Consider the following 14,669-nt stretch of genomic DNA (forward strand, 5'->3'; position numbering starts at 1 on the left):
TTAAGAATACAATATACACACTTGAATCTTAAAGAATGAAACAAAATAGGTACAAACGCACTTACACTCATGGCTGCTACATCATTCTCATAAGCCTCCCTCACTTTCTTCATAATTTCTTGTTCTGCTCTGCAGCAATTATCAATGGAGCCTTTCACAGTGATAGTCCTTTCAGGGTTGTATAATGTCAAATCCTGAAGGCTGAGTGGGAACATCAGAACAAAAAGTGGTTCTGTCAAAAACCCTTGCCTGGCAAATCTTTCAGATTCCTGCATTCAATTCAACCAGTTTATCAAAGAAAGCACCCCAAGAATCTTCTCTGTCATATAATTCTAAGCAATATTCATTTAAAAGAGCCTTGGTGGAGCAGTGGGCTAATGCCTCCTTAAGTAACACCAGCTGCCTGCAATTAGTGCAGGTTCGCATCCCACCAGGCTCAAGGTTGACTCAGCCTTCCATCCTTCCGAGGTAGGTAAAATGAGGACCCAGATTGTTGGGGGCAATTAAGCTGACTTTGTAATAATGCCGCTCGGGGTGTGTGTGTGAAAGCCCTAATAAGCAGGCATATACATAGAATGAAGGCTACTGCTAAGCTTGTAAGCCGCCCTGAGTCTTCGGAGAAGGGCGGGATATAAATGGAATTAAATAAATAAATAAAATAAAATAAAAGTAGGTAGCACTGTTACATACTCTGGCATTATTTTCCAAGGAAAGGCATGGATCACAGGAACTCCTACATATGAGGCAATCTTTTTGATATATAATGGCCACAGGCTGGGAGACAAAATTCCACAGTTTGCTCCTCCACAATATTTAGAGGGCAAAATGAGCTTTCCCTGCTCCCATAATCATATCCAGTTCTGTTTCAGCCTTTTGCCTTCTACATCAACTGTAACGGATTCAGGGGCTAAGGCAGCCATTCAGAAGTTTTGTCTGTATGTTATCGAAGTAGAAGATTACTTGTCAAAAAACTGGCAAACGGGAGCCGGGTGATAAGCAGGATCGTATTATATGCACACAAACACAGATTGCTTGTACACTCCCCATCAGAATAGGAAAGCCAAAAAGTTCATAACTGTATTAAAAGTAAGGTAGGAAAAAAACAAAGACTTACGAGGAGATGGTGATCTTTGTCTCTGTGTCCTGCTCTACTTTCTTCAGGTTGCGGCCCTCCTTGCCGATCAGTCGTCCCACAAAGTTGTTGTGGGCTAGGATTTTCAGAGGTACTTCATCAGCACTTGAGTATGAAAAATAAGTTAAGTGAATTAAAACTCAGTGCCAAATTGTTTGCTGGGGATGCAGAGGCCTCCCACTTCAATCACTTGTCTTTCCAATAAAGATATATAAAGATTATCTAAAACAGTGGAAAACCATAGCCAGGCAGCTGGTATCAATAAAAGTGGAGCAGATGGACCTACAGGCAGTCCTTGTTTAGCAACTGCCTTGTACAGCCACTGTTTGCAGTTACCAGTGATGAAAAAACAACTGTGCAACTAATACCTGTATTTATGATCTTCACAAAACTCTAAAGTTGAAGTGATATCATGTTCACAGTCGTGTTTTCACTTAGTGACTGCTTCACATAACAATCAGGTTGCCAGTCCCAACTACTGTCACTAAGTGAGGGTCACCTGTGTTTCCTAAACCTGTATTAGGCTACTACTTCCAGTCTTATTCCCCAGTTTTTGCACTGAGAGCAATAGGACCTTCCAGCTAATGCAATGTCGGATCGCAGCTGGACTCTTTCTTTGGAGCAGTTATTGCTTAATCACAAAAAGAAAGAGACAAAAGAAACTTTCATTTCTCAAAACGGCTTGCCAGTATACTCTCATCGCTCTACTTACATTTAAGTAAACTTTTGTCTTGTTTCTTAATTTGCATAGTTTTTCCTGAGTTTCAAAACGAGGGAGTAAAAACTACAAGACGCATACAGGTATGTACCTTAAAGGAGCCAATATATCTACTGAGCTCCTTCTTATAGACAATATCCATGAAATCCAACTGACTTGTGAAAGAAAGAAAAAACCTAGTAGCAAGCAGTCAGAAGCAAAACAAACTGGCTACAGAACCTTCCATTCTTAATTTTGGCCTTTAATGAGAAAGGATCTCAAGTAGCAATGCTAGAAAAAAAGAATTCTGGGTAGCCTTCCTAAAAAGCCCCACCAATCTTGGCACTAACAATGGCCTATCTTACGTCTTGGTGTCTTTTGCCTCCTTCTGCATGATTTCCAAGATCATCTTGCAAGCAGCAGAACAGCCTTCTGGAGTTGAATGGATGCTTATTGCTTTCTCTGCCGCCCCCGCATTTTCCTTCCGATGCACATCAATTCTGGGGTGAATTCAAAGAAAAGCAAGGAATCACTCAATTTGAACACATAAATAATGATATACGTCCAAGGAATTGGAAACTGATTAAAAGATCATAAGATGCTTCAAAACCTTGTAATCCTTATCTTTACAAAATATCTCCAATACCTCATTTCTCATTTATTCCCAATTTGGGTGCATATGTATTTTAATTTTATTCACTTCCTCTAGATCAGGGGTCTTCAAACTTGGTCCTTTTATGACTTGTGGACTTCAATTCCCAGAATTCCTCAGTCAGGCATGTTGGCTGAGGAATTCTGGGAGTTGAAGTCCACAAGTCATAAAAGGGCCAAGTTTGAAGACCCCTGCTCTAGATAGCCTAATAAATATAGGCCACTGAGTAATCTACAAATTAATGAAAGTATCTTATTAGAAAGGTAAAACAATATACAACAAGAGTAAAAAACAGTAGTCACAGTTATTATAACCATAGTAAAATAACATGAGAATCAAAGTAATAGAATTTGAAAATGCCTGATTCTGTGATAGAAATATAAATGTAGGTGCTAGAAGAACATACACTACGAGGACATTATGAAACTCATAAAATCTCTGTTACAGCGAGACTTCTTTAACATAGTGGCCAACTTTGGATGCAGTGCTGAACAACATGAAGAACAGTGAGGCATATGGGCTACAGTTTATCAACATAGCTATGGCTACATTGAAAGCTCCTTCTTCAAATTATCCACAGTTTAATATATCATCCAAATCCTATACTGTGCTCAGCTGCCTTTTTTTAAGGCAGTTTTAATAATTCATGGTTTCAGAGCATCTAATTTTAAAGAACCATAATAATTAATTGCAATAAGCTGCACTGATCTGAATTATCTTGAACTCTACTTTAATCTACACATCCACTATGAAGCAGTTTGGCGGGTCAAATCCCGACTGCCGCGTAACAGAGCAAGCGCCTGTTACACGTCCCAGCTTCTGCCAACCTAGCAGTTTGAAAGCACGTAAAAATGCAAGTAGAAAAATAGGGACCACTACAGTGGGAAGGTAACAGCATTCCGTGCGCCTTTGGTGTCTAGTCATGCCGGCCACATGACCACGGAGACGTCCTCGGACAAGCGCTGGCTCTTCGGCTTTGAAACTGAGATGAGCACCGGCCCCTAGAGTCAGAAACGACTAGCACGCATGTGCGGGGGAACCTTTACCTTTTACCTTATAGATGGGGCATAAGCCAAAATGTAATTTTCTAGTTAGGATTTGCTTTATGCCCTGTATGGAATTTAGCAACATGTGGAAAAAGCAGCTAAAGTGCTCCTAACAAAACAATATCTTACTTGGACTGTGTCTGTTTGGTTATGTTGCGGATGGTGGCACCTTCTTTACCAATAATGGCTCCCACATACTGGGTAGGAACAAGAAGCCGAAGGGGGATATCGACTGGTTGCTGTTTCACAGGAGCTCCTGAAGCCACAGGAGAACCTTGCCGTGGGGCACCCCGTGTTCCAAAACCACCTCGACGTCCATTCTCTGCACCCTGCACAGTCTGTTCATCAGGTATGTAAGAGACCTTCAGTGCATGGTTTTCCAGTTGATGTCCATTAAGTTTCATGATGGCTCTGGAGAAGAAACAGAAATAAAATGGAAGGAGAACTAATCTGTGAGAGGGCAGGTTACACTGGCTAGGGAGAAATTTTTAAGGGGCAGGTCACCATGAGTCCTGGGCTAACGATTTTATTATTAAATATCTTAGTTGAATCCAACACTTACCTACAATAAAGAAAACCACCCATCCCCAAATCCATTCCAGCAATCTAGAAGCCATGCCAAAGTTTGCAAAAGGAGTCAAATAATCTTTAGAAAAAATATCCTGAAAGGATTTTATCACCATTCTCACTGAACAGCATGAGTTCATATGTGAAAAAACAGAAACTTGCAAAATTTAGCAATTTCTCTCATTTAAAAAGCTATGGGCATTTTGCTGCCAACCTTGGATATACGTTATGGGGAATAAGTTAAGTGTAGAGTTACATCAAAATTAACCATACACGAAGAAGAATAAAGAAAAGCCAATGAAGCTGTTTAAAATCATAGTATAGTTAGGTGAACTAAACCTTTTCTAAACTGAAAATCACCTTCCCATCTCAAAACCAATGCTGCTTCATCTTTTCCAATGCAATCTTTCCCCGCCCGCCTCCCCGTCTGCTCTCTTATTTTGCCAAAAGAAAAGGAAAATGTAACATATGGGGGGGGGGGGGAGAGAAACAGTTCACTATTAATAGTAGGGAAATCCTTCAATTATTATTATTATTATATTTCATCGCACAATCAGTCAGATGCTTAGACTGGATTGGGCATTTATATCCATCCATTGAGTCTTTCCCAAGGATCTGGGATAGAATGTTGTTTGATGACGATAAAAATATTGTCAAAGAATGTAAAGCTGCCTTTTTCAATTGACTGATAGCGTTTTTGTTAATGCAAATGATGTTCAAGTGGTGCTTTAGATGTTTTAAGATTGCACCCAAGGCACCTATCATTACTGGCACTATCTTTGCTTTGCCAGTCACACTACTTCTGCTTTCAGGTGATTTTCTCCAATTCTTTTGCGATTTTCTCCATTTCTTTCTTTTCTATTCTGCTGTCTCCACATTATTGTTGTTGTTGTTGTTATGATTATTATTTGCAGTCAGCCAGACGTTCAGACTGGGTTTGGCATTTTTGTTTACCTATCAAGTCCTTACCAAGGACCTGGGGTAAGCAAAGGTGGATATTTGGTGGTGTTACATATATTGTGTTAAGATGGAAGCTGTTCCCAGTAAGGCTACCTTTTGCAATTGAATGATGGCGAATTTGTCAATGCCAACGATGTTCAAGTGGTGCTCCAGTTGTTTTGGGATTGCATCTACTACTACTACTACTACTATTGTTGTTGTTATTTCCATGTCATCTATGTCTGGGTGATTAAATAACTTCTATATAACAGCACTTTTAAGGTTTCTTCACACACTTTGATTCAGGGAACCAAAGGGAACAAAATGCCTTCCTGCAGGTGGACCTAAACAAGGCAGGCATACTCTGGAAACCATGTCCTGAAATCATTACTTTCATACTGAATCCAGCCATAACCGAGGCAGCCTGACCATCCTTAGCTGTTTTGATGTAGTGTTTTCCACCTTAAGCTAATCTTACCTTGACCACTTTATATTGGTACAAACATGCTCTATATTTCCTGTGACTCTAGTCATTTTGGTTTGGACAGGGTGAGTGTATGACTTTTTGAAATATTATTTTAAAGATCCCTTTGAAATATTCTTTCTGAGCTCCTCTGTTAACCTGCTAGGTCTCTATGTGAATCTCCAAATAGAATCAGACCAACAGGGTCTGGTAAGAGTGTGTGTGTGTGTGTGTGTGTGTGTGTGTGTGTGTGTGTGTGTGTGTGTGAGAGAGAGAGAGAGAGAGAGAGAGAGAGAGAGAGAGAGAGATGGGAGAGAAAACAGAATTGGCTTGTCTTCTGCTGTTTCATGGCATATCTCTCATTAGGACCCATTTGTTGTTATTCAATTAACACAGACCTTCAAGAAAAACATTAAACCTGTGTTCAGAAGGAGACTTATTAATAGTTGACAAACACTGTGAGTGGTTGGCAGCAGAGCAGGGCTTTCTACCTTCACAAGGAGCACTGAGTAATGACAGATGGATAAGGTTATCCTGACTGGGGCACAGGGAAGCATATGTATAATTCTTTAAACTCACCTCCCTTTGCAGCAGACTGTGGGGAGAAGGAAATTATGATGCAATTTTAAAGACAGAGGACAAAGTGTAATTGCATTTATAACTTTATAAGATCAGAAGCTGCTTTTCCATTTCCTTATTATTTTCCGTCTGATCTCACTGCTATTTTTTACTTCACTTCTTTTCTAAAATATGTATTTTTTATCATGTTAAAATTTCTTTAGTTAGAAAGTGTACATATCTATAAAAATAAACTTGTCTCCTTTTGTGTGAACCTGCCTAGAAGGGCAGCCTTTGCTGCATAGAAAATGAGAATAATGACACCCCCTTCCCCCAGCTGCAAGCTAGAGCAGAGACAATTGAGACTGGGAACTAGGGCAGCAAAAACTATGCTGGATTAATTTTCTGATGGCTCCCAAACTGAAGGGAGAGTACCTTAAATGGAGAACAACCCAAAGACATCAAGGATTGTATATGGCTTTGATAATGGCCTGCAGTTCATAAACCTAACTATAGATGGGGTGTTAACATTAACTATAACCCAGCATGAAACAATCTGATATGCAATCAAGCATCCCAATGTACATTTGCCACTCTGTTAAAATCTGTCATCTGAAACCTAGGTTTAAAATTCTCCTGCAAGTTCCATGAATTCTACACTTTGCCTTCACATAGAGGAGCAGTAAGAAAGGAGAGCAAATAATTCTACACAGGAAACATTTACTTTTAGATTTAATACATCACAGAATTTGCCAGAGATCATATCTGAACTGTTTCGTTGTTTGGTAAAAGAAATATCCATTAATTAATCATAAAAGCAATATTCAATTAAAGCAGCATTCCTACATGCACTTACTAGAGAACAGGTTTTCTCTAACTATTTGAAGTACCTTCTTCTGCAAGAACTTCTGGATTGCTCCACAAAGAAGATAGCGATGGTGATGATGATACGTGATAAGGGTTTAATCTAGTTTTGTAAGAACTTCCTCCTCTTCCAATAAAGAATGGAACAATATATCCAGACAAAAATAAGTGATGTGCCTTGATTGCAAGCCTCTATTTGTTCTCCTTTAAAAAAATTCTCCTAGAATATTTCAGCCCCAGAAAGAGACATATGTAATTCAGAGAATCCTTCCCTGATCATGTCCAAGATTTCAGAGAAGCACTGATTAAGGATATCTTACATACAAGTGATAAACTATAATTAGGTGAGATACAGATTCTTTGGCAAATAAATCATAAATATGTTGCAGATCTAACAACCTGTAAGAAGCAGCTAATATAAATGCCTTTTTGCTAGCTTTGAGTTCAGTATTCTGTGCAGGGTTATATATGCACACTAAAATACTAAACCAGAAACACTTATAACTAATAAAACTTTAAACTTACTGTCGGGTCTGTTCCCGGTTAGAATAGGTGACATTAACAACTGCTGTCTCGCTGTCCGTATTCACTTGCAAATAAAAAAGAAAGAAAAATATAACTAGTTTAGTTAAAATGCACTTTATGGTTTAAATAGCTTAGAATTACTAGCTAAATCTTCACTTTTCCAAGAATACTAAAAACATGTAATATGACTTGTTTATTTCTGGATTAGTGGGATGTGTGAACCTCTCACTCATTATAGCTTAAGTATATGAGAAAAATAGGCTATTACATTATTTATCTCAATCATTATTTAGAAATCCTTATTTTAACTTTACATTTTATTCCAGGTACTGATTAAGAGTCAATTTTTTTAAGATTTAAACACAATTAAACTATACTCCATCTTTTCTTTTCAAGGAATTAAAGATCTCATGAACGCTTCCTTCATATGCAGCAGTAAAGAGTTCGACTTCCTCATCATTGCTTGACTTCCTGAGTATGGGAAAACAATAAATGGTGGGGAAAACAATGTTCTGACAATACGCTGATCCCACATAGAGATGCTTCGCAACTTAATTTTGAGAACTCCAATACAAGCTGACTGCATCCTTGCCTTCTATGCTAATGTGCAAATTGGAACTAACTTTTGCCCGGTGATTTTTGTACTTTCAGAATGTCCAAGCATTGTTCTCAATTCCAAAACTATATTAAATGTATCTTAAGGTATATTAAATGCATGCAAGGAATGTATTTGCTTAGAGAAAAATGAACACATTTTATTTTTAAAAAATACTAACAGGAGCTGAGGAAATGAAGTGGAATACACTGTAAGGAATCAGATAATTAGAATCAACTAACTTCCTCACAAATATCTCTCCATGAGTTCATTGAAACTATTTTGGAGTAAACAAATTTAGGATTAAGCTACCTGTTCCTCCTTCAATCTGTGGCACTAAAATAGAAACAGATATACAGGTATTCCTCAATTTACGACTGCAACAGAGCTTGTCAATTATGATCATAAGTCATGACAGGCATAGTGTCTGTCTGTCATTGTTTGCTATGGGGTATTTCTGCCAAAAATTAGAAGTAAATGCCTGCTTTCAGCAAAAAGATAATAAACTGTGGTCATGTGACCATAAATGTGGGCTGGGTGCTGCTTGCCCAAAATGCTGTCATGTTATTGTTAGAGGAGCGGGGTCTGGACATTCAGAATTGGATCATAAGTACCTTTATTTTTGGAGCCGGGGAGGGGGAATCCATCCTAACTCAAGGACTACCTCTATTTCCCAAACCTTCTCATGGAAACTTACCTTGTTCACAGTTTTCCACAGTACCATATTGAGCCAGCAAACCATCCAAGACCTATTCAGATAAAAAACAAACCTACTTAGTTAAAAACATACAGAGACACAGACACGGTCACAGAAAAGACGGAGGGATTATGCTTAAAATTATACAAAGCAACATAAAACTGAAGAGGTAACATGTTTCCCCAAAAATAAGACCTAGCTTGATTTTGGGGGTTGGGCCTAATATAAATCCTACCCCAAAACTCCTAGCATTGTGGTTACCTGAGGGATGGGGATGGGGTGTGTGGCCAGCTTGACGTCTCTCGCATGGGACGTGAGGGAGCCCAGGAGGGGATGGGGGGAGCTGGGGGGGGGAGGGACAGGAACTACTGAGTTTTGCATGGTACAAATTAGGTAGAAGATACTATTACTGCATCAAAGCCATTTAGTCCGAGGTGACCAGTGAATGTGGTTTCAGCTTTTACACCGTCCCTTGACTATAGAATGGGACTAATTCAGGGATTGGTCCCCTTTTCCTTCTGCTAGGTTGGCAGAAGCTGGGACGAGTAACAGGCGCTTACTCTGTTACGCGGCACTTGGGATTCGACCTGCCAAACTGCTGACTATCTGATCGACAAGCTCAGCATCCTAACCCACTGAGCCACCGTGTCCCTGTCCCTTGACTAGAAAGGGTCTAATTCAGGGATTGCTCCCCTTTTTGTTTAGCACAGCCCAAGCTCCCCGCCCTTCTTTCCAATTCTGCCTCGAAGTCTCCGAGATTCAGTTCTCTCCCCGCCTTCCCAGCATGCAATCCTAACCCCGCCCCCTTCCTTCAACTACCACCTCCTCATTTACCTATTTCCACCCACAAGGGGCAGGCTTTCTTTCTTGTTGCTTGTTCTTCTCCGGAACTGTTTTCTAGCATGGCTTTGAGGCAGCAGCTGGGTGAGTTTCGAATGCCAGGTGTGGCATCTCGATGCTGTGAGTTTGCCGTGCTGCAAAAATTTTAATGTTTACTTTCTCAGCACCACAACATGGGCCATTTTGAAAGGAGAGGGGAGCACTGCCCGTTGGGTTTTGGCTTATTGGAGGGCTCCGCCCAGTTTGGTGATTTGCTTACGGAAGTGCTCCTCTTCAGGCTGGTGTGTACTGGGTGCTGAAGTTCTGTCAAAGTGAGGTTCAGCAGATGGAGCCACGCTGTAGCCCCGGACTCCCAGGAAGAGTCAGGCTTGCTCCATGACAGCAGCAGTGGCTGTAGCAGCCTACTAAATCTACACTGGCAGCAGCACTCGCTGGTGGTCTGGGCCAGGTCAGAGGTTGGATCGGATCTCTCCTTCCCTCCTTCCCTCCCTCCCTTCCTCCCCCCACCTCTCTCTCTCTCTCTCTCTCTCTCTCTCTCTCTCTCTCTCTCTCTCTCTCTCTCTCTCTCTCTCTCTCTCTCACACACACACACACACACACACACACACACACACACACACAGAGGTTGGATCGGATCTTGGCCTGCTAAAGCTCACTTCACTAAATCGGACAGAACTTCAGCACCCAGCATACCCCAGCCTAAAGAAGAGCCCTCCCATAAACCAAAACCAAAGGGCAGGCGGTGCTGCCATCTCCTTTCAGAATGGGGCGTGTTCTGGTGCTGAGAAAGTAAACGAGGAAAACTTTTGCAGCGCAGCAAATCCACACTATTGAGATGCCACACCTGGCAATTGAAACTCACCCAGCTGCTGCTTCAAAGCCACACAAGAAAACACGAGAAAAACCAAAGAAAAGAAGAGAAAAACAAAAGAAAACAGAGAAAAACAAACAAGAAAGCCTGCCCCTCGTGGGTGGAAATAGATAAATGAGGAGGTGGTAGTTGAAGGAAGGGGGCGGGGTTAGGATTGCATGCTGGGAAGGCAGGGAGAGAACTGAATCGCTGAGGCTTCAAGGCAGAATTGGAAAGAAGCACGGGGAGCTTGGGCTGTGCTAAACGAAAAGGGGAGCAATCCCTGAATTAGACCCTTTCTAGTCAAGGGACAGGGACACGGTGGCTCAGTGGGTTAGGACGCTGAGCTTGTCAATCAGATGGTCGGCAGTTTGGCAGGTCGAATCCCGAGTGCTGCGTAACAGAGTAAGCGCCTGTTACTCGTCCCAGCTTCTGCCAACCTAGCAGTTCGAAAGCACGTAAAAAATGCAAGTAGAAAAATAGGGACCACTACGGTGGGAAGGTAACAGCGTTCCGTGCGTCTTTGGCGTCTAGTCATGCCGGCCACACGACCACGGAGACGTCCTCGGACAAGCGCTGGCTCTTTGGCTTTGAAACGGAGATGAGCACTGGCCCCTAGAGTCGGAAACGACTAGCACACATGTGCGGGGGAACCTTTACCTTTACCTTAGTCAAGGGACAGTGTAAAAGCTAAAACCACATTCACTGGTCACCTCGGACTAAATGGCTTTGGTGCGATAAAAGTATCTTCTATCTCGCTTGTACCATGCAAAACTCTGTATTCCTGTGATGGGACCCACCTTCCAACCTGGTTCTTCAGCAGGTCTGCTGCCCCACCCTCAATGGCCCTGCGTCCTCCCCTTTGCGCCTCTGCTTGCAAAATAAGACACCCCTGAAAATAAGCCCTAATGGGTCTTTTAGACCAAAAATAAATATAAGACACAGTATTTTTTACTTTCCCCCCAAAATGTATAACAAAGAACAAAAACTAGCCAAGGCTTTCAACTGGCAATGCAAATCCAAATAATGTCACTATACATTATTATAGACCTTTCTGCATTTGCCTTTATCTGAGCCAACAAACAAATCCAAAATGTATTTTTCTGTAACATTTGGACAGGTGAACTCACACCTTAATGTTGAAACAGTTTGGGTTATAAGTGATAAACATGATAAACACTCAGTTCATTGCAGCAACTGATTCCCACTTTAGATTCCATTTTATTTTAAGTTTTTTCTGATCAAGAACAAAGGCAAAGTTCACACTGAAATTAGTAAAATGTTTCTGCAATTAACTATTCTTAGTAGGAGTCTAGGTTGATTCCTATCACAATAAATAAATTTCAGATTATGCATTACTAGTCACTTCTTGTTCTAGGCTACTGTTTCAGGCCCACTCTCTGAAATATCCCAAGCTCTGCTCCCTGCCCCTTGGGTTCACCAAAGCCTATGGGCCTCCTCTGTATTGCATCCTGTCACTATAGTACTGTAGAAGTAGTGTGTGCTGTAGTATCTCTGTAATCTGTCATAAGGGCAAATGACCATAGGGGCACTACGGGGGTTGTAACTTTGAAACAGAGTCATATTAGCTTTTGGACTGTGTGTAATAACTTCGAACATTCGTTAAATGGCCTGTCATATCTCAAGGACTACCTGTATTCTATCTTGGTTTTTACAAGACTAAACAAAGATAAGTAACTTCTTAATTTCAAAAACTGGACACTAAAGGAGAACTTAGTTTTTAGGAAAGATTTGTTTTAACCATTCCGTCATGTCCAACTCTTGGTGACTTTACAGGCAAGTGTTTTCCACGCTATTCTGTCAAGCACCACTTCTATCAGTTGTTGGATGTCCATCTTTGTATCAGCTTTGATATTATAAATGTTAGCATCATTAACTTCTCCAATGATTTTGCACACATGATGTGATCTTGTTATTTTGGCTTCCAAGGATATATTTAGTTTTATATGCTTCAGCACCACTCTGTTGGTTGTTCTGGCTAAATCCATGGTATATGCAATAATTTATGTTGGCACCAAGTTCAAAGGTGTCACTACTTCTTCGGATCAGCCATTCTTAGTGTCCAACTCTCACATCTATACCTGATTACAGGGAAGACTATTGCTCTAACTAGGGTGCTTTTTATACTTATATCAATATCTCCGCTCTTCCAGATCTTATTCATGTTAACTACTGCAGTGCAGCCTAAGGTTATCCTGTGTTTTATTTCAGGAATAGAATTGCCATCGTGAACAATTTTTGATCAAGGAAGATAAATTCTCAAACTAAATTGCTTCCTTGTTGATTTTAAATATCTCATGTCGCCTGAAGTTGTGGTTATTATCTTTGTTTAACTGAAGTTTAGACTCAAGCCTACTTTTTCACTTTCATCCTTGATTTTCCAGATCATTGTTTCTGGATTTTCTTTATTTTCAGCCAATAATATTGTATCATCTGTGTATCTAAAATTATTTATGGTTCTTTCCCCAAACTTCACTCCAACATCAAGCAGTTCCAGATCTCATTTACAGATGATCACTTCAGCATACAAATGGGGATAAACTACATCCCTGTCTAACTCCGTTACTGATCCTAACCGAATCTGTGTCACCACAGAGTATTCTTACTATTGCCTTTTGATCAGTGTACAATGATCTGATAGGTCTGATCAGGTGGATTGGGACACCAAGATCATGCAAAGCCAGCCATTGCTTTTTCTGTTTTACACAGTTAAAAGCTTTTCTGTATTTGATAAAAACACATATATAGATCCTTTTGATATTCACGTGCCTTTTCCATGAACCATTTAATATTGGCAATGTGATCTCAAGTAACACACCCCTTTCTAAAGCCAATTTATACATCAGATAACTCTTAATCAATGACATTCTGTAGCCCGTTTAATGATCTTTGGATACAATAGAAAACAAGGAACAGCTATCAACTAGGAATTATTATTAGATTTATATTCTGCCTTTATTTTGAACAACTCAACATAACTGGAAAATCTGGTTAAAACTAGTCATATTTTTTCTTATTCTCTCCTAGTAGATGTCGCAGCAAGAGACAGATAGGAAACAGAGGGAGGAGATTTTCTTATATTTTGTCAGAGACACATATCTCAAAAGATACCAAAGCTCTTTGAATTACAACAAAAACCATTCCTGGCTGGGTGCTAAGACCACATTCTCTTTCACATCATCAGACTTACCTCCCACCGAAGCTGAGGTGGGATATTTCTTATCTGAATTTTGCGGCTCCTAATTGGAAAAAAAGAAGAAGAAAATTATTTAGATTAACAGCATGTTAATTTAATTTGAAACTATCATTTATGTACAATAATATAGCTACAGTATACAAGAGCTGCCTTACAAAAGTCCAGGTAATCTTTAGGTTTTATTTACTAAACAAATGCAACATCAAGACACTAAAAGTACAAAATAAACCAGAAAAGAGAATAAAAGGAAACCTTCATATTGAAGATAGTAAATAAGTTTATATACAAATGGAGAATGCGTTAGAACTTCTCATATAGAGTATTATCACAGAGTTATAACTGCCCTTGACAAAATCTGAGAAAGCAGCTTTCTCTACGCTGCAAGTTCTTCTAGATAAAAAAATAGCAAATCATTTGGGTGATCATTTAAGGGACAAACAGTTTATACTGATACAAAAGAGGAAATAGGTTATGCTAGCTTATAATTGGACTTCATTGAATTAAATGAAGCATTTAATATTTTGGTAAAGACGATATTTATTGTCTTGCCTATAAAACTTCATAAAAGTTCATTTTTGCCACATCTAACAAACTTAAGTCTCACTGTTCTTCTCTGTTGATACACATGGATCTAACTTAATAGCTACCTAAGTTATTCTATCTATTTATTTATTCAACAAATTTATATATCTGCCCATTTCACAAATGTGACTCTGGGAGGACATAGAGCAAAAACAGTCAAAACAAATACGAACTATTTAAAAACTATTAATCATAAATAAAAAGAACACTGTGGAAGAATGGACAACATCCTAACCATAATGCAACCATTCAGCAGGCTTCCCTGTTCCCATGGCATCCCCAAAGCTTTCTTTTTCTACAATACATCTTTCTCCAAAATCCATCAGCAACCCTATTCTAACCATCATATTATCTTAAAAAAAAATAGGGTCCCTCAAGGAATTGCAGAGCCAAGAAATAAAGAGTATAAAGTAATAAAATGAAAAACTTTGCATCTCAATTTCCT

The 14,669-nt window shown here is 39.8% G+C and overlaps 1 protein-coding gene across 2 annotated transcripts in view; it reads right to left on the reverse strand.

Moving 5' to 3' along the window:
- The window catches only part of IGF2BP1 (insulin like growth factor 2 mRNA binding protein 1), a gene marked incomplete at both ends in the record, with an annotated part of 80,665 nt that overhangs the window by 22,505 nt on the left and 43,491 nt on the right, over positions 1-14,669 (reverse strand). For both annotated transcript variants that reach the window (XM_083377322.1, XM_083377321.1), the window contains 7 exons: positions 66-201; positions 1,115-1,237; positions 2,195-2,329; positions 3,657-3,938; positions 7,444-7,507; positions 8,736-8,787; positions 13,637-13,685. In XM_083377322.1, coding sequence (XP_083233448.1) covers positions 66-201; positions 1,115-1,237; positions 2,195-2,329; positions 3,657-3,938; positions 7,444-7,507; positions 8,736-8,787; positions 13,637-13,685 — 841 coding nt within the window. The remainder of the gene's footprint in view (positions 1-65; positions 202-1,114; positions 1,238-2,194; positions 2,330-3,656; positions 3,939-7,443; positions 7,508-8,735; positions 8,788-13,636; positions 13,686-14,669) is intronic.

The sequence above is a fragment of the Vipera ursinii genome, assembly GCF_947247035.1.
Source record: "Vipera ursinii genome assembly, chromosome: Z".
In the NCBI taxonomy this organism is placed as follows: domain Eukaryota; kingdom Metazoa; phylum Chordata; class Lepidosauria; order Squamata; family Viperidae; genus Vipera; species Vipera ursinii.